Here is a 20,606-nt window from a genome sequence, read left to right on the forward strand (position 1 = left end):
TGCGCAGGTTACGTGTGGAGCCGTTACTGCAACAGCTGGCGAGTAGTAGACGGCATGGGAAGCGTTTGTACGGATAGTGTTTAGCTCATTTTAAAAAACAAAAGCATTAGCCATACATTGTTGGAATGTTTATTTTTATGTGAATGTATTTTGCCTAATAGACGATGGATTGGGGTGTATGTAGCCGGGCCCTTGTGTGGTGCATTTTGACGACGTTTTTCAGTAATCTGCTGTTAATGGTACGTATGCCTACGGTAACGTTGGATAGTTAACGTTAGTTAGCTGGACAACCATCTTAACGCTAGATAATTTTGCACAGTTTTTGGCAAGACCTGCAGACTGAGTTTAAAAGAACGAATCGAGGGGAACTGTTTGCCTAACGTAGCTGTTCGGTTTTTGTTGACATTTTAGCTAGCTAGCGTTGGCTTACTCGAGCCAACGTGTCCGCTAACTATTCAACACACTGACAATGTGGGAAACCACTGAGAGGATGAAGGCTCTATTACGTTGGGTAGTTATGTTATATGTAGGAAAACTGAGAGCTGCGTAATTGTTATATGTGGGAAAACACTGAAAAGAATATGGTTTTACTAGCTTAGCATATGTTCGATAGGTACCGTGACAAGTATGATTAAAGTGATCTCACCGCCTGGCAGTGCGCAAAGATCATACCCGTTACCATTTTTAAGACTGAGCCGTGATCAAACTAATCTAACTAGCTAGCTAAACATACAGTTAGTTACAAGTTAAGATTGAATGCTGTATGTCTTAGCCGTAAAGTCAAATGACTGTATAGCTAGCCATCTTGGATAACTTCTGAAAACAAGCCATTTCCACAACTAGCGCTAACTGGCTAGGTAATGTAAGCTTGAAACATAAGTTACGGGGAAAACTGTCTTGGCCTTGTGTAGCGTTAGCTGGTTTGCTAGCTAGCTAACTTCCTTGAAGGGGAGTTTTGCTACGTTTTGACCTATCATTTCACTGCCTTTTAACCTGTGTATAATAAATTTCACTAGTCACTGGTTTAGCTTGATCTATGGCATTTAACATGCGCCGTCTTTGCTGTGTTGTACGTGTTCGTCAGGGTTTCTCATTACCTCTCGTAGCCTGTGCTCTGTGAGCTTGTAACGGAAAAGATTACTCCCTATGGACTGTGTTGGGCAAACTCTTTCTAAATGTTTCTTGAATATGCATGTGTATTGTGGAACAAGTCAGTGCATGGCCATGCATAAGAATTGTCTCCGAGCATATGGCTTCCATTCTTTAAAGGCAATACATTATGTTGAGGTCTATGAGGCTTATCACAGGTTAGTGTGTTTGTGCAGGCAGAGTGGGAGATGAGTGAGAGATGTAGGATATATTGTGAACGCTGACCAGTAAGCGAGACGTACGTTGTATTGTGAATGCTGACCCGAGACTGCTGACCTAACATTACCTAACACAATCAATAAAAGTGCATTCTTTATGTAGAAGACAAATATATTAATTAATGAATATGTATAACAGCCTTAGTTTGGCTAGAGGATATGACTTGGTCTTGGTTAAATCTTTTGACTTTTTGGTCTTGGGATTTTTTTGTGTGTTAATTTTGTATTGTATTTATGCATTTTGGAGTCTTGCTCCTCCCTTCAATGGCACATGCTTTACAGTGTAATGCTCATTCCCTAAGTTACAGTGATTATCTCTAGTTGCTGTAGATGGGTGAGCTTGTACACAAAAGGCTAAGCTGCACTTTAGCAATTTGACTATTATTAATAATGTTTTCCACTTCCGTTTTTGCAGTTCTCTGTGTGGCTCTAGAGAAGCAGTGTTGGGTATTCTTAAAATGTCTGAGCACAGTAGTTGCAGCTATGCTGTTTCTGCATCAGCTGTGCTTTTTTTTGTTTGTTTGTTTGTTTTGTTTTTTACCGTTGGAGGCTCATCAGTGTGGGTTAGGAGGGTGCTTTGCTTGGCTAAGCACTGGAATACATGCCCTTTTTTGGGGGAAGGGCCTAATAATCACACAGCCTGGTGAGTAAGGCTTACAGCACACAACTGGTGTCTTAAATTAGGGGGTAAACACACTGTGTGGAGAAAGGGCCTGTCCCATTTATAAGAGCTATAAGAGCTCTGTGTGTGCTAGTCAGTGTGTACAGTATTACTCCGTGAGATTATGCAATCTCTGGCCGATTTGTTGAAAAAGCGTTCCATGGATATCAAAGCAATGAGACACTTTGGTTTCCTCTTTGTGCATCAGCCTTCAAAGTGGTAAGCTATGACAATTACAGGTTAGCCAGGCAGTCATTTGAGGCATCTGGTCCAGTGGAAGGTTTGGGGGCACCTGCACGCTTCTCTGTTCACCAGAAACTGAGAGCTTGCTTGGCATTTTCGGTTTGGAGAGAGTGGAAGGGGGCAGGGGGGGGTGTGAGTGGGTGAGCTGTGCTCTTTCTCGCTCTCTCTCCATAGTGTCTTCATGGGGGAAGAGGAGGAGGCTGCAGTGGGAGTGTGCGCAGGTGTGCAGCGTTTGAACAGGGGGGCAGAGCAAAGGAAAACGCAGCAGTTCTTTCTCTCTCCCAAGATACACAAATAGAGGTGCATGGACCTCATGATTAGATGGAACCCCCCCCCCCCCACTAGTCCACTAGCAGTAAGGATAGGGTGGGAGCTGCAGCAGAGCTCATGCCCTATTCATTGTTTCTGGTTCACTCATAGTGTTTTTTTTTGTTTTTTCCCCTGGCCAGAGGATAATAGTGGGGCTCCCCCTTTGAATCTTGGTTCCTCTCAAGGTTTCTTCCTCATGTTCTAGGGAGTTTTTCCTTGTCACTGGGGACTTGGACTTGGACATTTGTAAGGCTGCTTTGTGAAAACATCTGTTGTAAAAAGCACTGTATAAATACATTTTGATTTGATCTTTGGCCTATTATGAGCAAGATGAGCATGAACAAAGAGGAACATGATCCTCGGACCAGAAGTTTTGTCCCAGCATTCTTTATTAGCAGCAGCCCTGGAGCATTCTTAAAGACATAATGCACCTGAACATCCACTGACACTGGAGTAGCAGGTTACTGACTGCATTGTAAGAATTAGAACTGGTATGAGAACTGGTCTGCTGCGGATTTAATTTGTTGTTGGCAGAGTTTGTGTTAATGTTCAGGTGAGAATGGTTACCTCCCTATGAACTCACACTCAACCTCAGAGTGCTGACCTCAGGAACCCTGTCCTGCTATCAGAGGGGGGCTTTGTCACAAAGGAAAGCTTTTCTGCTCCTATGGTTATGTGGTTAAGATTGTAAAAGTCTCCGAGGTCAGCTACCAAATCCTGATTGGACTTGTAGGAGGATGTTGAGAAGCTGAGGCCAGAACAGCTGAGTACTGCCACCCCACCCTTCCAGCTTTGCCAAAATACACAGAAAGAAAACAAGTGGCATATCCGTTAACTGGGGTGGATTATGGATTCAACACACTTGCTCATTTGGCCCAAAGTTGTCTTACAAATTCATAGACCACAGATTACCCTGTCTCTCACTTGTCTTATGTTCATTCTCCTTTTTACTTTCTTTCTCATCAGCTCTGATACTTTTTTTCCCTCTTTACTAACAGATGTACAAATGTGGCAGATATTCCCTTGTGTTTATTCTCTGACCACATCCAGACCTCTCTATGTGGGCCCATTCTGTACCCTGGAGAGAGAGAACTGAGAGGCCTTGGAATGACTGACATTCACATGGAACCATGAGCTGTTCGGCCTACGCAGCACCTGGACTGTGAAAGGCCCCGCATTGCTGCACTTTGGTTTTACCAAAGCTCTAGCCGTCGTCGCCTGCAGCAGTACAGTCCTAATCTGTTACCTTGCTCGTCTACGCTGTGGGCCTTCCCTTGGGCTACCACCTTTGCGACATCCTCTTGGTGCCGTCTGGGTTTATGGAAGATGTGGCCTGCGGTTTCCTAAATCTTTCTACTCGCAGGCTGATGGCATACATTAAAGACATTTTACACTGGTCTAGACATGTCTAGTGTGTCTGTGCTTGCTCGTGGAAGTGGGAGTGTCTGCTGTGTCTCTTAATGGAGCCAGAGAGCCCTAGATTGGCTAGATCACTTTATGAAGTGTCTATCATGCTGCGATGTGGTGGGTTGCTGTTTCAGTTGCAGTAACCACCGTCACCCATGCGTGTCGTGGCTGTGTGGCAATGGTGACTGTTGGTTTCTCACCCATGTTGCAGGGCATCTGCAGTGCCAACACGGTCTCACTGCCTGAGAGTCTGCTCTTCGTCTCCACGCTGGATGGCAGCCTCCACGCCGTCAGCAAGCGCTCTGGTTCCATCAAGTGGACGCTGAAGGAAGGTGAGCGAGCCCCCAGTGCCATCAGCTCCAGACCCCCTGGTTTCCAGAGCACCTCTGGGAGACCTGATACATGCCTGGTATTGTTCTAGCGTGAAACACACTATTACACAGCACATTGAATCTAACTATTAAGTGAAAAGTGTTTGTGCCTAAAGGGAGATTTTTGCCCCACCTTTCTAAACACGGAATGGTGTCGTGGACAACAAATAACCACAAAACATCTTAATATAAAGGCTCTGGTTTAGGAATATGATTGTCGGCTGTGTGACTTGATGTGGGTCTTGTATGTTGGCCTATTCGGATCAAAAATCTTAGGTGAGCTCTGTCAGCAGAGTCCTGCAGCATGTAGGACGTACACTGCAGAGGATGCTTTCAGCAAGCCTCTTTGCTTCAGTGCAATCACGTGTGTTCAGGCCTTGCTGCTTCCACAAACGCTCACTGGCAAACATTAACCACTCAGAGGACACAAACAGCCTGTCATTGTCAAGGCCAGTTGGTGGGCAGAAGCACATTGGTTACCCCACCCCCTCACCCACCTGCTCCAATCAGCACCTGCTAACCTTTTGCTCAATAATCAGAGCGGATGGAGCACTTGGTCTTCCGGCCCCTCATCCCTGCAGCGGGCTGGGTAACCAGACGTGCTTGCTCAGCAGGTCTTGCTTCTTGAAGAGCCTGTAAAACGTTCACAGAACAGCTTGAAAGGAGGGTGCGGTCTCAGCAAGCCGTTGGGGACCGACCTTGTGTGGTGGCGTTATGGCTGGCCGAATGTTTGTACAGTAGTAGCGGTGCATTATCAGCGCGCCGTGTGCTTGTAAGAGTGTTTGCACAGGCGGATACTGGATCAGGTCCCGTCCTCCCCGTTCAGTGCAGTGTAAAGGTAATCCAAATATTTGGGGTGTGGGGCATTAATATAAACAAGCTCACACTAAACTGTTAATGCAGCTGTTTACGTTTTGGGTAGAACCAAACAGTTTTCATCAACTCTAGGATGAGAACGTGGCTACGTCAGCAGCCCTCAATGATTTAGCGTGCTGTGTTCACCTGCCTGCATTCCAGCTCATTTAGCACACTTGCATGCCGGCACGATGGCAGTCTCATTGTCACGTATAACTGAAGCAGCATCGTCTTCTTCATGCAGATCCCGTTCTTCAAGTGCCGACCCACATGGCAGAGTGAGTAACCTCCTAGCCTTCTACCGTGCTGGCGTGGGAATGGCAACGGCAAAAAGAAACAGGAACCAGGCAGTCTGCTGAGCTTGCCTGACTCTTCCTGCGTGCAGCGTCACGCAGTGCCATCGCATCCGCACACCTCTAGTGATTTTAAGACAAACCAAACAACCCCAGTCACTTTGGTTCCTCACCTGCGTGCCTTTCTCCGCTTCACAGGCCGGCGTTCCTGCCAGACCCCAACGACGGCAGCCTGTATTCTCTCGGAGGGAAGAACAGCGAGGGACTAACGGTGAGCGAGAGATGGAGAACGCTCATGAAACAATGGCACTTCTGCTTTCTGCAGAAAGCCTGAATCACCGGTCTCGCCCACATGCTGAAACCAGGCACAGTGACCTTGGCGAAAACATTTTGGTCTCCTTGCATAATTTCAGCTGCCATAAGTAACATTGACCACGACTCCTACACAGCCAGTGGTAGTGGGCAGGAAAGATTTACCGTTTATTATGAAAATATACACACAGACCACAACACCCTCAGCGGCTGGACAGATCATTTTCCCTCCGGATGAGGAGATTGTGTTTTGGTTTAAAAGCACATGAGTAATGGAAGTGGTTTGATTGTGTACTATAATGAACGGCTGATGTAAGTGGGTACTGTTGGTGTCGTTGCAGAAACTTCCCTTCACCATCCCCGAGCTTGTCCAGGCCTCCCCCTGTCGTAGTCCTGATGGGATCCTTTACATGGGTAACTCACTTCTCACTTCCTCGAAGGGCTTTCTGAGGATGTGGGAGGAGAAATTTCTGACCACACATGCAAAGGGCTCTGATTTCTGATGGTGGAGCTTTGTGTCTCCTTAGTATTAGTCTGTAATTAAAACTACTTTATTTCTCACAGTCCTTGCGTGAAGGCATATATTGTTAATTAATGTGTTTGTTGTTGCCAACATCTCAGTGGTCCATCTGAGTCCCACTGTGTTGTGCTGATTTACTAGGACACTCATCAGTAGCTAAAACATCTTCTTCATCTAGCTTTAGATCAGTTGTTTAAGGGGAGTCGTTGGGCATTACTGTTCTCAAATCGGCGCATCACGCTGATTTTACTACCTGCTGAAAGATGGTTAAAGCGAATGAATGTACAATATAGCTCACTCTGTTTCTGGAATCTGCCCACACGGAGCACTGAGAAGGACAGCAGAGACATTGACCAGAAGTCCTCGTGCAAGGGTCACGGGTGGAAGTGTCCGTATTAGTAGCAATGCAGCCACCCCCATGGCTAGCCACAGTGTTTTAGTTCACCGCTGACCATGTACAACTATCTTTCCTCAACACAGTTCAATTATCTGCGAAGTGACACACCCAAATCGCTTGCTATCGTGTGTGTGTGTGTGTGTGTGTGTGTGTACAGGCAGACCGACAATGTAGCTAGTTAAGTATAGTTCAGCACGCTATATCAGAATATGTTGGAGTAGACAGTGTGGTGGAGGAATATGTAAAGAAGACACCCAGATGATGCCAGAAAATGTCCCAGTGCTGCCAGTAGATGAACTGATGTTGCCATAATCTCACAGTTCTCCCATATCAATTTCCTCTCCCCACTGATACCCATCCATGGGGGATATACGTATGTTAAATAGTGATTTAGTTTCAGAAGACAAGTGATTTAATCCCATTAGTTGTTTGGCACCAGTGAATGTGGATCTGGAGGGTTAAATGTTTGATGTGCTCTGCACTTCTAGCAGTTTGGCTCACACCACAGTGATATGCACTATCGTAGTCACAGGAAGTCACCTAGTTTGACTCAGCAGTTTCTGCTTGACATAAACACACTGTGTGCTGTTCATATCTGTGTTCATCTCAGATCAGATGTTCTGCTGTACCTAAAGTTTGCTTCTCTTGTGTAGTTAGTACATGGGGAGGAATATTTCTATCTGAAACCCAGTAGTGCGTGTCTGACTGAACAGAAATTGTTGATCCTCACTCCCTAGCTCAGTTAAACACTTCAGGCTGACTTCGCAGAAGCGCTTGGCACATAACAGGAAGGGGGAAAGAATAAGTAGAGCATGTCATTGGCCAAGGTTCCTCCGGTGTTCCTCCTTCATTTCTTAAAAACAGGGCTTTGTTGTCATATTCAACAATGGGGAAATGGACAACCTTTGTAGAGTAGCGTTTAGTTTTTGTAACTAATGCTGCTCCACACCACGGACATGGTGTGCTGGTGCACAGACACTGACAAGACTCTTCTCTCCATGGGCGTGCAGGTAAGAAGCAGGACGTATGGTACGTAGTGGATCTCCTGACGGGTGAGAAGCAGCAGACTCTCACCTCGTCCTTTGCAGAGATGCTCTGCCCCTCCTCCTCCCTGCTGTACCTGGGCCGCACAGGTGAGTCTGCAGCCGCCCGTCTCCCAGCAGGTCCGCCACGGTCAGCGCGAACCCTTGAACAGACCCACTCTAGTTGCCCACAGTGCTGCCCTTTAACAGCAGACTTTACAGTCTCTCCATGTCGAAGATGGATTTGCACCGTGCAGGTGATGTGAAAATACTTTTAATCACCTTGATTGGGGGCACTTTTTTTTTTATTTTATTTTTTTTAATCCAAGGTCTTTTTATTAGTTTTGGTAACTTTGATGCATAGAAAATAGGGGAAAAAAAGGCAACAGGAAAGATGAAGGTAGGGAGAAATTACAGAACAGAACCCCTTGGCACCCTATCACCATCACAGATGCAGATGCATTATACATCAGCAAGCAGACAAATAAAGTAATGACAAGAATAACAATAGTGGTAGCAACAGTAGGAGTTGTAGTGGTCATTCAATCTTCTAATCCAATATCCACAGAGACAGTCATGTCTTGCGCCATCACCTCTTATAGTATAGTGATTTTTGTTTTTGCTTTTCTAAAGGCAAATGGTGCATCACATCTTTAACCCAGATCAGATGTTGGCGGGGACTTATCTTTCCGTTTATGCAGCACAAGTTATCTTGCCAGGAAGGTTGCAGAAGCTTTCATACCTTTTGGCTGAAGTGTTTATACAAACATCCACTCAAACATTAGTATTTATAGTTGTGCTCATATGTTTACATAACCTGGCCGAGTTTGTGATTTTTAAAACTATATTTTTTCAGAGAATAATAATGATAATACAACCACCTTTCTTTTATTTATGTTTAGTGTTTGGGTCAAGCCATTTATCATCAAACAATTGTTTAAAATCATAATGAGAACAGAAACTACCCAAATGACCCTGATCAAAAGTTTACATACCCTAGCCCTTAATACCGTGTATTGCCTTCTTTAACATCAATGACAGCTTGAAGTCTTTTGTGGTAGTTGTGGATGAGGCACTTTATTTTCCCACATGGTAAAGCTGCCCATTCTTCTTGGCAAAATGCCCCCACTTCCTTCAAATTCTTGGGCTATCTTGCATGAACTGCACGTTTCAGATCTCCCCAAAGTGGCTCAATGATATTGAGGTCAGGAGACTGAGATGGCCACTCCAGAACCTTCACCTTTTTCTGCTGTAGCCAATGACAGGTCGACTTGGCCTTGTGATTTGGATCATCATCATATTGGAACATCCAAGTGCGTCCCATGCGCAGCTTCCTAGCTAATGAGTGCAAATGTTCCTCTGGTATTTTCTGATAAAATGCTGCATTCATCCTGCCATCAATTTTAACCAGATTTCCTGTACCTGTGTAGCTCACACATCCCCAAAACATCAGCGATCCACCTCTGTGTTTTACAGTAGGGATGGTGTACTTTTCATCATAGGCCTTGTTGACTCCTCTCCAAATGTAACATTTATGGCTGTGGCCAAAAAGTTCAATATTGGTCTCATCACTCCAAATAACTTTGTTCCAGAAATCTTAAGGGTTGTCTCTGTGCTGTTTGGCATATTGTGAGCAGGCTGCTTTGTGGCATTGGCATAGTAAGGGCTTTCTGCTGGCGACTCTACCATGCAGGCCGTTTGCAGCCCTTAAGTGCCTGCTTATTGTGCATCTTGACACAGCCACAGCACTTTTTTTCAGAGAGTCCTGTATGTCTGCTGACCTTATTTGTGGGTTTTTCTTTGCATCCCAAACAATTTTCCTGGTGGTTGTAGCTGATATTTTTGTTGGTCTATCTGACCTTGTCTTGGTTTCAACAGAATCCCTCATTTTCCACTTAGGGTTTAAACACTGCTGATTTGGCATTCTCAATTCCTTGGGTATCTTTTTATATCCTTTTCCTGTTTTATAAAGTTCAACTATCTTCTCCCGCACATCCTTTGATGATTCTTTTGCTTTCCCCATGTCTCATGCACAGGTCTGTCAGGAGCCCAGTAACTTACTGTCTCTTTATACACACACACTGATTGACAAGCAAACAGATCACAGGTAAGGATGGTTACCATTAGTAGCCATTTAAACCTGTGTGTGTCAACTTGTGTGCATGTTATCATGCCAAAATTTCCAGGATATGTAAACTTTTGATCAGGGTCATTTGGGTAGTTTCTGTTGTCATGATTTTAAAAAGGGCAAAAACAATTGTTTGGTAATAAATGGCTTTACCCAACCGCTAAATAAAATGAATAAAAGAAATGTTGTTGTATTATCATTATTCTCTGAAGAAATATAAAAAAATAACATTCTGCCAGGGTGTGTAAACTTATGAGCACAACTGTATTTTCTTTTGTGCATTTAGACAGAGTGAAAAATTCCAGTGTAAAACCATTCAGAAGGATACCTGCATCAACAAATGAGAATGTAACAAAGATCAGTCAAACAAAGAAGAAATTCTAAGGGTTGTGATTTTCTCGGTTATAAACAAGTGGTTTTTTCTGCCACTCTCTTGGGGATTTGTGAAGGCTGCTGTTCGTTGTTGTGGTTAGTGCGGTTCTGCCTGTTGCACTTCCAGAGTACACCATCACCATGTATGACACCAAGAGCCGAGAGCTGCGGTGGAACGCCACCTACTCGGACTACGCCTCCACGCTGCCTGACGACAACACCAAACACAGTGAGCTCAACTTCCCCTCTAATTCGCACCTGTGGTCTAGTGTTTGCAGCTCTGCTGTGATGCTTCTCATATTAGCACACCAGTTGCTTCAGCAAGTCCAGAGATGTAGTGCTCCAGATTAAATACAGAACTACCTTTTTAAAGGAAAGCTAAATGAATTATTTAATCATTTTTGATATTATTCTTGTTCTGAGGCACTATTTCAGTCTTGTAGTAAGCATATTTCTAAGAAGCTATGAGACTTGAATTTCAGGACTTAAACATAATGGTAGGCCATACCTATCTTTCTCTGCCTATATACCTGCAAACCTGAAACTTGGAAACAAAACAAAGGCACAGAGTCTAGAATTCCACTTGTTCTCCAGCAAGGTATAACATTCAGTTGGCTATGTGGCCCCTGTCATCAGATGCTCTTCTATTTTAAGGCCAATATGAGCAGAAAGCCCCTTGGCTTCATTCGGCTGATGTTTTATGAATGGCAGCCAATGGATTGTCGATAAAATACGCCAAAAATATGGCCACTTCTACGATAACAGCCAATGTTGGCTCTGGTCCCCACCACTTATACATCATGGTGTGGCTTTTAAAAAAATGTAATTTAATAAACATAATCACTGTCTACTGTAACTAGTAAACTGGCTATAAGTACAGTGTGCTTGTTGCAGAACACAAAGCAACTTTACTTTTTAATTACTTTCAAAATGGCAACCAGTAAATGAGTGTGTGAGATGAGACTATAACACTGTCCAAATGACAGCTGTTAGCTTTAGGTGCAAAGTGCTGAGACGCTGCTGATTTCAAATTACCTATGAATAAACAAGAATAAGTTACAATTAGCCTGTAACGTTCAAGATACTGAGTTACTCTAGAATGTAGCTTAGAAAGCACACCATCCCCAACACGGGAGGCCAGATTTCCACGTTTCGGCCTGCCCCGTCCAGAGATGGCGCACTTTGTGTCCAACGGCGATGGCCTGGTGGTGACGGTGGACAGCGAGTCGGGTGCTGTGCTGTGGGCGCAGAACTACAACTCCCCCGTGGTGGCTGTGTACATCTGGCAGCAGGAGGGCCTGCGGAAGGTGACGCACACCAACGTGGCAGCGGAGACGCTGCGCTACCTCACCTTTACCTCAGGCCAGGGCGGCCGCCTCACCCAGTGGAGGTACCCCTTCCCCCGCGAGAGGAAGCCCGAGGACAAGCTCACGTAAGCAAGCCCGCGACCCATCCCCTCACTCAAGTTTTATATATACACACACACACACACACACACACACACACACACACACAAATGTATACAAAAATATATAACAATGTATGTATAATATTTGTATGTATAATAATGTACACAATGTACATATGGATATGTGTATGTACACAATGTACAATTCCAGCTTACAGATTTACAGTCACATGGTGGTGGTGGTTTCAGTTTCCCTGATTCAGGGCCCGAATGGCCTGTGGGAAGAAGCTCTTGTTCCTTTTCCCGTTTTCTTTCCCCTTGTTAAGGCGCTGGTTGTTTAAGGATGTAACGTTGTACTTGCCTGTTTGAGCGTTCCAGTGCGCTGTCTAAAAAATGCTACATTCCTGGACTTATTATTTATTTCATGCTTTTTTTTTTTTTTTGGTTTTTCCTTGTAGTATGACGGATAGGCACACCAGTCACTGAGAATGTAAATATGCTTCAGGACAAACACAGTGCCTGTCTATGCTGAAATCAAAGGCACATGTCTTGTATATAGTTCATAGAGCAGAAAAGTACACCATTTCTTTCATGTTACTCGGAACAGACAAGTCTTTTCTCGTAGAAAGTTCCACAGGCAAACGCAAGGCTGAGGACGTGTGTGGTTTTGTCTGCGTTCCCACAGGTCCACCCTGTACGTGGGCAAGTACTCCACCAGCCTCTACGCATCTCTCTCCCTGGTGCACGACGGAGTGACCATTGTGGTGAGTAATATGTAGCCTCATGCAGCGGGGGGGTCCCTGGCCGGTCGTGGTGGTGTTTGTCAGAGTGACCTCTACTTGGGCAGCGATTGGCTTGACACACTGGCCCTGGACCAGGTGGACTCTATGCGGCCTTCGGGGTGTCCCAAACCCCCATGTGCATGGGAGGGACAGGGAGTTCTGAATGTCACTGGTCCACTTCATCAGGACCTGTGTGCTCGGGCTTGACAATGTAGCGGGTTACGGTGCCTTCAGGTCATGTTTCTCAGTACACGGCTGCCGAAACAGTGCTGAAGTGTGTTGTGCACAGGCTGATTAAGCAGTCTGAAACTACTTGCTGAATCATGTCTCTGTCTGTCTGTGTCTGTAAATGGGTGTGTTTGCGCACGTGTCACCCAGCCCCGAGGCAGTACCTTCCCCATGCTGGAGGGCCCTGATAGGTCAGATGCCACCGTGGAGGAGGAGCAGGAGTGTGTCATCACGCCCAGCACCAGTGTGAAGTTCAGCGCAGCCCTGAAGGAGCGTAATACCATCAACTACATGAGGAACTACCTCCTCCTTATAGGTATGTCACAGTCAGGCTGCCCGCTGTCCGCTGGGACACTTCAGTGTCGTCTTATCATCAGTCATGGCTTTGGACAAAAGCATGTGCAGACCTACAGTAAAATAAGGTTGTGCTGCCCCCTAGTGGATGAAGGCCTTTAATAATGCATGAAATATTTTTATGTAATCAAGCAGCAGTTTGTAACTGTTGCATAATGGGTTACGGGTTAAATTACTACTGGGCACTGTTGTCTGGGATGGAGTTGATGTATTTTGCACTTCTAGGCATCAGCGTTGATCCCTGTATTTCAACAGTATTCTAGTTCCCTGGGATCTTGGACTCTAACCTACTGTGTTAGGATGTATTCTATGAGTGAAGTATTTTTGTAAGTCACTCTGGATAAGAACATCTGCCAAATGCTGTAAATATAAAAATCTTCAACAAAAGACTGTTGAAGAGGAACCTTGTAAAGGCATTGGTTGTTTCTCTACCAGGCCATCATGAGACTCCACCTCAGGCTCATAAGAAGATTCTTGAGAAATTTCCAGAAAGCATTCCCCGTCAGCAGAGCAACGTAATTCCTCCCACCACGGAGAAAACCATTGAAGAGGTGAGCACTGCGTTCATGTGCAAAGCCACAACCTGGGCACACGTCTCTAGCATGCTAATGCCGGCTAACAGAGCTGATCCGGTTGGCCGGTCAGTCAGTCAGTCTGTCTGTCCCTACTCCCCTCTGAGCCAGAAGGTGAATGACAGTGGCATGGACGACAGCAGTCCGCTGCCCCCTCCCGTCCGCTCCCTCCGGGAGACGCCTGGACGCATGCCCCGCACTGAGGCCCCGGTGGACAGCATTCTCAAAGACATGGCCACCATCATCTTCAGCACTTTCCTCCTGGCTGGTTGGGTGGCCTTCATCATCACCTACCCCAAGGTAAAAAAAAAAAAACAGGCATACAGAAGAGGTCTCAGCGTAGCCACCGTCGCTGAATTTCCAGGAGGTTTGGTTTTGTATATTTGAGTTTATTTCTACCTGTTTGACTTTGTTCTGAGGGATTGAATCACGCTGTCTCCTGGGTGTTTGGTTGGTCGTGTTAGCGTTTCCGTTGATGTTTTCTGTTTAGAAACCAGCATTGTTTTACCTTCTGTCCACGTTTTTGCTTAGCTAGCTGTATTGTTGCCAAGTGTAGCTTTTTGAACTGGTCTTGTTGCCTAGCAACAACTGTGCTCAACACAGTGGAGTGAAGCACTTATCCAAAGTGCGCTGCCAAACATTCCTGAGCCGGTTTCAGAGTGGTGGGCCCACAAGAACCAGCTTAACCCATACTGCTCTCATTCCAGCCTTGGGTGTTGAAACCTGACTCGGCCACTTCTCATAGCTCTCCTCCTTCTCCTCCCTCTTCAGTCTGAGCGTGTGATCTGAAACGGAGAATACTGATCCGGGATTAGTGCTACCCCTTCACTCAGGTGTAGTGGTTGGTGTTGGACAGGCACCGTGCTGATGGTTCCTCGGTCTGTGCACAGAGCGTGCAGAAGCAGCAGCTCCAGCACCAGCAGTTCCAGCAGAGGATGGAGGAGAAGCTGGAGCTCCTGCACCGCCAGCAGCTGCTCTTTCAGCCGCCCACCGAACCCGACTTCCTGGAGGCGGCCCGCAGCCGCTCCGAGAGCTCCGACCACAGCACCACCAATGGGACGCCACGCGCCTCCAACCATTCAGACCTGTCGACGGTGGAGGCGGGAGCGGCCGGCCCTGAGCACGAGGAGGGAGGTGAGGACGATCACCTCGGTCGGGCTGCCGGGTGATCTCGAGCCCCAATGCTGGTCCAAGCACGTCTGACCTGGTCTGACTGGTGTCCTGTGTCTGTCGTTTGTAGAGGATGAATCCAACGCTGTCCGGGTTGGAAACATCACCTTCAACCCCCGAAATGTTCTTGGACACGGCGCTGAGGGGACAATTGTGTACAGGTCCGAATGGACATACGTAATCTGGTTCAGTGTGATTGTATTCTCTGCAGTGCTGTTCACTTTGTGTCCTGCACCGTAGCATCCTAGACTAGTCCTACATTTATGCAGATGAAACGTGTCCTTTTCCCTCTCGCTCCATATTCCAGGGGTCAGTTTGATAACCGGCCAGTGGCTGTGAAGCGGATCCTCCCGGAGTGTTTCAGCTTTGCAGACCGGGAGGTGCAGCTGCTGCGGGAGTCAGACGAGCACCCCAACGTCATCCGCTACTTCTGCACCGAGCGCGACCGCCAGTTCCAGTATATCGCCATCGAGCTGTGCAGTGCCACCCTGCAGGAGGTATGGGCCACTCTGGTGCACCGATGGCAGGGGAAGCCCGAGGGTACACCCTGTAAACACCACCTTTTAACAGGAAAGACAGAGTGCAAACGCATTTCTCAGGGGTTGAGTGCAGTTGCTGAGGTAATAATCAAATGCTTTGCACTCTGCTGCTGGCCAGGATCATGGACGGACAACACGTGTTTTATGTTCTGCGTTTCTCTTGGCAGTATGTGGAGCAGAAGGATTTTGATCGCCATGGTCTGGAACCAGCAATACTGCTGCAGGAAACCATGTCTGGACTGGCACATTTGCACTCTCTCAGTATAGGTACTGCTAACAGAAACTATAGACTGAACAACACTATAGGTACTCCTGATAGAAATTGCAGACGTAGACTGACGAACTATAGTATAGGTACTCCTAAAATAAATAAGGAATAAGACGTAGGCACTCTTAAGATGGGTTCACACAGCACTTTTTTTGGAAGCCTGTAGAACATGAGATGGGGTACACTGTGGTTTTTAAACACTGAGTCTGGGTGTGCTCTAATCTGACCCCACATGTGCTGCAGAAATGAGACTCCATGCCTTTTATCACTGTAACCTGCCATCTGATTGGTTTTCAGTAAACAAAAGTATGTATGATGTAGGCTGCTTCGTCACTACGAGTGGAGCAGGCCCACATTATAAATCATGCCAAGATGCATGCAAACACAACTAGAGGAGCCCTTAGAAAAACGTTTGAAACCCCTACACTGCTTTCCCCTCTAGTCCACAGAGACCTGAAGCCGCACAACATCCTGGTGTCCATGCCGAACGCCCACGGTCGCGTGCGGGCCCTCATCTCCGACTTCGGCCTGTGTAAGAAACTGGCGGTGGGCAGACACAGCTTCAGCAGGAGGTCTGGGGTGCCCGGCACAGAGGGCTGGATCGCACCCGAGGTGCTCAGTGAGGATGCCATGCACAACCCTGTGAGCGATACAGAATGATACAATATAGAATGACACAAGTTTGATACAATTTTTGATTTTGGGGGGGTTTAGTTTGTGTAATACTGTTTTTAAAAAGTTAATTCTCCAAAACTGTACCTTTTTTTTATATTCTACAAATTTAAAAAGATTACAAAATGGCAAGTGTGTGTGCAAAAAATTGGTCTTGAAAATGGTGCACTTGAATTATAAGCAGTACAGAAACGTGACTTGCCGCATATGAAACCTTATATGGAAACCTTTGGACAGGACCCGGGTAATGCCTACAATACAGTTGTACGTTTCTATTCTTTTTTTCCTCTGTTACAGCAGAGTTTTAATGCATGAGAATTAGTACGTTCTTACACTTCGGTAACATCTCTTTAAGTGGGTCATTGCATTGGCGAGCAGAATAAGAAAATGGGCGTAAGTACAGTTTGTTCAAAACAGATATTTGGCTGACATTTGCATTTAAAAAAAAAAAAACCCTGCTTTTTACAGTACTTGACAAACTTTATCTCTTTACATGATGCACGTTTGCCATGCTGATTGTAATTCAATCAGGTAGCATTAGTTTGGTCATATAGCAGCCTTGGTCTTCATGTCAGCTTTTCTTTGTGAGCCAGATGCATTGTTTCAGCTCATTTACAGAACACACCTCTATCAACTCAAGGGCATCTAAACTTTTATTAAAAACAATTTAATTGATTTTTTTTTTTTTATATATATATAATCATAGGATATAGACGCCAGTCTGAGTTTTCTAGTCTGTTGATGCATACCAAGAGTAGTGCATGTGGTTTTGTTATGCTCTTGGCCTCGCACATTTTCATTCAGTGGGAGTTGATAGCAAGTTAACTTGTGATGTAGCACAAAAGACCAACCAAAAGTATACATTTAAAGCAAGTTTGCATTTATTTCTGATTATCGTGGGCTCGTCTTGGACTCACCAAAGATGGTCTTATCTACATCTCTTGGGGTTAACCAGACCAAGTGCTGTAAGGCATTTGGCCAGCACTCGAAACCATATGAAGTGAGCCATAAACCATTTGAACTATAGGCCAAATGAAGTGAACCTCCATTAGATTGAAATACTTGGCAGAGGATTCTTTCACAGCCGCGAGTTTAGGTGCTAAAACTGAGGATGCTGGCATTTGCCAAGTAGCCCCATTAACATTTGAACAGCATAATGGTGTCACTGGTCATTTGTCACAGATGTCTTTTCTCCATTGCAGACCTGCAAGGTGGACATTTTCTCCGCCGGCTGTGTGTTTTACTACGTGGTGTCACAGGGCAGTCACCCGTTTGGGAAATCACTGCAACGGCAGGCCAACATCCTCCTGGGTGCTTATTCGCTGGAACATCTGCAGCCAGACAAGCATGGTATGGCTATCACTTCCTCTGCATTGCACATCCACCCCTAATATCGAGCACAGTCAGAGACCGCAGGCTCGATCGCGTACCAGCCTGTAGCCCTTAGTTGTTCTCGCGATGAAGCTTTCTCTGTCATGTTTCAAAGCAAGTCCATGAATGTGTGTGTTTTTGCACTGAGCCTTTGATGATGCCGTTTTGCAGAAGACATTGTGGCCATTAACTTGATAGAGCAGATGCTAAGCATGGACCCTGAGAAGAGGCCATCAGCAGAGAGGGTTCTCAAGCATCCCTTCTTCTGGAGCCTGGAAAAGCAGCTGCAGTTCTTCCAGGTATTACCAGCCACACCATCGCTGTCTCTCCATAAAGTTGTTCCCAAACCTGCTCTGATCCAGTATCACCACTGCCATTCTAAGATGCTTGACCAATTCTGATCCCAACGTGTAACGGGATGCTGCTGCAACACTTATAGGATGTGAGTGACAGAATAGAGAAGGAGCCACTAGATGGACCAATCGTGAGGCAGCTGGAGAGGGGTGGGCGGGGTGTGGTGAAAGGAGACTGGAGGGAACACATCACAGTGCCTTTACAAACTGGTGAGTGGATTCAAATTAGATGTGTTCTGTATGCAGCAGGGCATGCAGATGCAGAGCTGATTATGGGTTCAACTCCTGCCCATAAGCATTCGAGAACCACATTGATACTTGGAGAATGTTTGCTGTGATAATGCAGTAACCTGAGATTTCCTCTTCCAGATCTACGCAAATTTCGCTCCTATAAAGGCGGATCGGTTCGAGATCTGCTGCGTGCCATGAGAAATAAGGCAAGCCTACTTTTACACAATTGTTTTGAAAACTGCATTTACTTTTTGTTTTTTATGACTGTATATAAAATAAAGTCCACCCTCTTTGAATTGAATGGTTTTACACATCAAGACATTTAAAAATCATCTGATCCTTAACAGGTCTTTAAAATGAGAAATACAAGTTCAGATGAACAATACACATTAGATTCACCATGTAATTTATACATACATATTTAACAAAAACGAAGCCGAAAAGGAATGTGTGAGAAACAAAGTACACCCCATGGAACAATAGCTAGTAGAACCCCCTTGTGCAGCAATAACTTGAAGTAATTGCTTTCTGTATGACTTTTTATCTGTCTCTCAACTCGTTCTGGAGGCATTCTGGCCCACTCTTCTTTATAGTGAGGTTTTACATATATTTGTTTATGTACTATTTCTCTGAGCACTGTATGCTCTGACCTTGGGGTGAATTTGCTGGGATGTCCATTCCTGGGAAGACTGCCCACTGTGCTGAAAGATTATTCATAAGTGGAAAACATTCTCATTGTAGAATGATGGACTTCTTCAAAGAGTTTTGAAATGGCCTTATGACCCTTCCCAGATTGATGGGCATCAGCGTTTGTTTCTCAGAGATCATTTCCTCATGTCTTTCCTACTTGCCACCTGAATGCTCCAGACCAAAACTTCTGCTTTTGGTGGTCACATTTGCTGATGCTCAACTAATCGAGGGCATTTGATTGGCAGCACCTGACTGCTGCTACTCTCTCAACTCCTGTGGATGCCGTAAGGGTGTACTTCATTTTTCACACAATGCTTCTGAATTCTGTGGTTTTACCTATCGGAACATAATCAAAAATCATCTGGTCCTTAGCAGGTGTTAAAATATTAGATAAATACAACAAATGAATAAATACAAAGAGGATGTACTTTGTTTTCCACATGACTGTATCTAGAGGTTGCTGAAATCCTTATTTAAAAAAAAAAAAAAAAAAAAAAGAGATGGTTTACACTGAGCCTAATTTAAGCAAAGCTGCTTTTGCCTGTACAGAAGCACCATTACAGGGAGTTACCCAGGGAGGTGCAGGAAACTCTTGGCTCCATTCCAGATGACTTTGTCTTCTACTTCACCTCCCGCTTCCCACACCTGCTGCTGCACACACACCTGGCCATGCGCACCTCTGCCCAGGAGCGCCCCTTCCAGCCCTACTACCACAGCTCTGAGCTGCTCTCACGGACCGCTAGCGCACAGCCTGAGCCCAGAACCCCGGAGGCGCGGGCACCCCGGGAGCACCAGGGCCTGCCTCAGGCGTGCCCGGAGCTAACACACCTGCCCACGCCCCCTACTGGCCTGGAGCCCGTGCAGCAGGATCTGCCCAGCACAGAGGACGTTGCCTCATAGACATGCTCTGCCGGAGACGCTTCCGCGGGGACACGCTAGCTCTGATGAACGTACACATTCCAGGGTGGCATGTTTGGGTCGCTGGTTCAGGCCTGCAATGCTTGAGCCCCTTCGCTACAGGAGCTGCCAGCTCATCTCATGTGCCTTATTCACTTGTTTTTGCTAAAATTGCTCAGAGCTGCCTAATGGTTGTGGTGAAGCTAGGCTAAAAGATATCAGGACTTGATCCTGTTATTCTGACCATGATGTTTTCATCTAATAGTTTCATTTTATTTTTTTTATTATTCAACCATTTTTAAGAACTCTTTTGTAAAGGCTGAATACTGTGATGCATATGAATGAGACAGAGACTATAATGTTGAACGCTTGCAGTGATCATGGGGATTCTGCTGGAGGAGGATGGCTGTGGCGAGGCTCCTCACTGTTAAGTGCATATATTTGTAAATATTTTGATCGGTGATGATCAGTCATCTTGGCCAGTGTGCCTTTTAAATCTCACTACACTCTGTGTCTTACCTGTCAGGGTCAGAGAGAGTGTTCCTTTGCTTTAATGCTATGCTGCATTTGGCTGTTGTATCCAAAGGGAAATATCTGTTCTGGTTATATGTATGCATTGTGGTTTCAAATGCAGTAATTACCACAGCTTGTTACCAGTTGTTTCCCATTTAACTTGTACAATTTACTTGCAGGAATGTGTGATGTAGTTTTCAATCTAAAAATCTTAACTGTTTTTGGATATCATTTTAACTGTCATATGATTCCTGTTTTTAAATGGAAATATAGATTCATGGGTTGCCACGCACAGTTCCTG

The 20,606-nt window shown here is 45.5% G+C and overlaps 1 protein-coding gene across 7 annotated transcripts; it reads left to right on the forward strand.

The window, feature by feature from the left end:
- Positions 1–12: 12 nt before the first annotated feature.
- ern1 (endoplasmic reticulum to nucleus signaling 1) lies at positions 13–20,599 on the forward strand. 7 transcript variants are annotated; one of them, XM_027006756.3, is made up of 22 exons: positions 14–239; positions 4,199–4,319; positions 5,458–5,491; positions 5,705–5,777; positions 6,160–6,232; positions 7,746–7,868; positions 10,385–10,486; positions 11,428–11,689; positions 12,351–12,429; positions 12,826–12,991; positions 13,465–13,580; positions 13,713–13,901; positions 14,492–14,735; positions 14,842–14,932; positions 15,079–15,268; positions 15,478–15,577; positions 16,021–16,220; positions 17,453–17,600; positions 17,793–17,920; positions 18,061–18,184; positions 18,344–18,411; positions 19,445–20,599. In XM_027006756.3, the coding sequence occupies exons 1-22, from the start codon at positions 165–167 to the stop codon at positions 19,793–19,795; spliced, it is 3,057 nt and encodes a 1,018-aa protein (XP_026862557.2). In that variant the 5' UTR covers positions 14–164; the 3' UTR covers positions 19,796–20,599. The 7 variants fall into 7 exon arrangements, with proteins under 7 accessions (XP_081566873.1, XP_026862557.2, XP_081566866.1 ...); XM_081710747.1 differs by lacking the exon at positions 18,061–18,184 and having other exon boundaries at positions 13–239; positions 19,445–19,582; XM_081710742.1 differs by lacking the exons at positions 4,199–4,319; positions 5,458–5,491 and having other exon boundaries at positions 185–239.
- Positions 20,600–20,606: the final 7 nt, after the last annotated feature.

This window comes from Electrophorus electricus, chromosome 3, assembly GCF_041902795.1.
Source record: "Electrophorus electricus isolate QZ-2024a chromosome 3, ASM4190279v1, whole genome shotgun sequence".
In the NCBI taxonomy this organism is placed as follows: Eukaryota; Metazoa; Chordata; class Actinopteri; order Gymnotiformes; family Gymnotidae; genus Electrophorus; species Electrophorus electricus.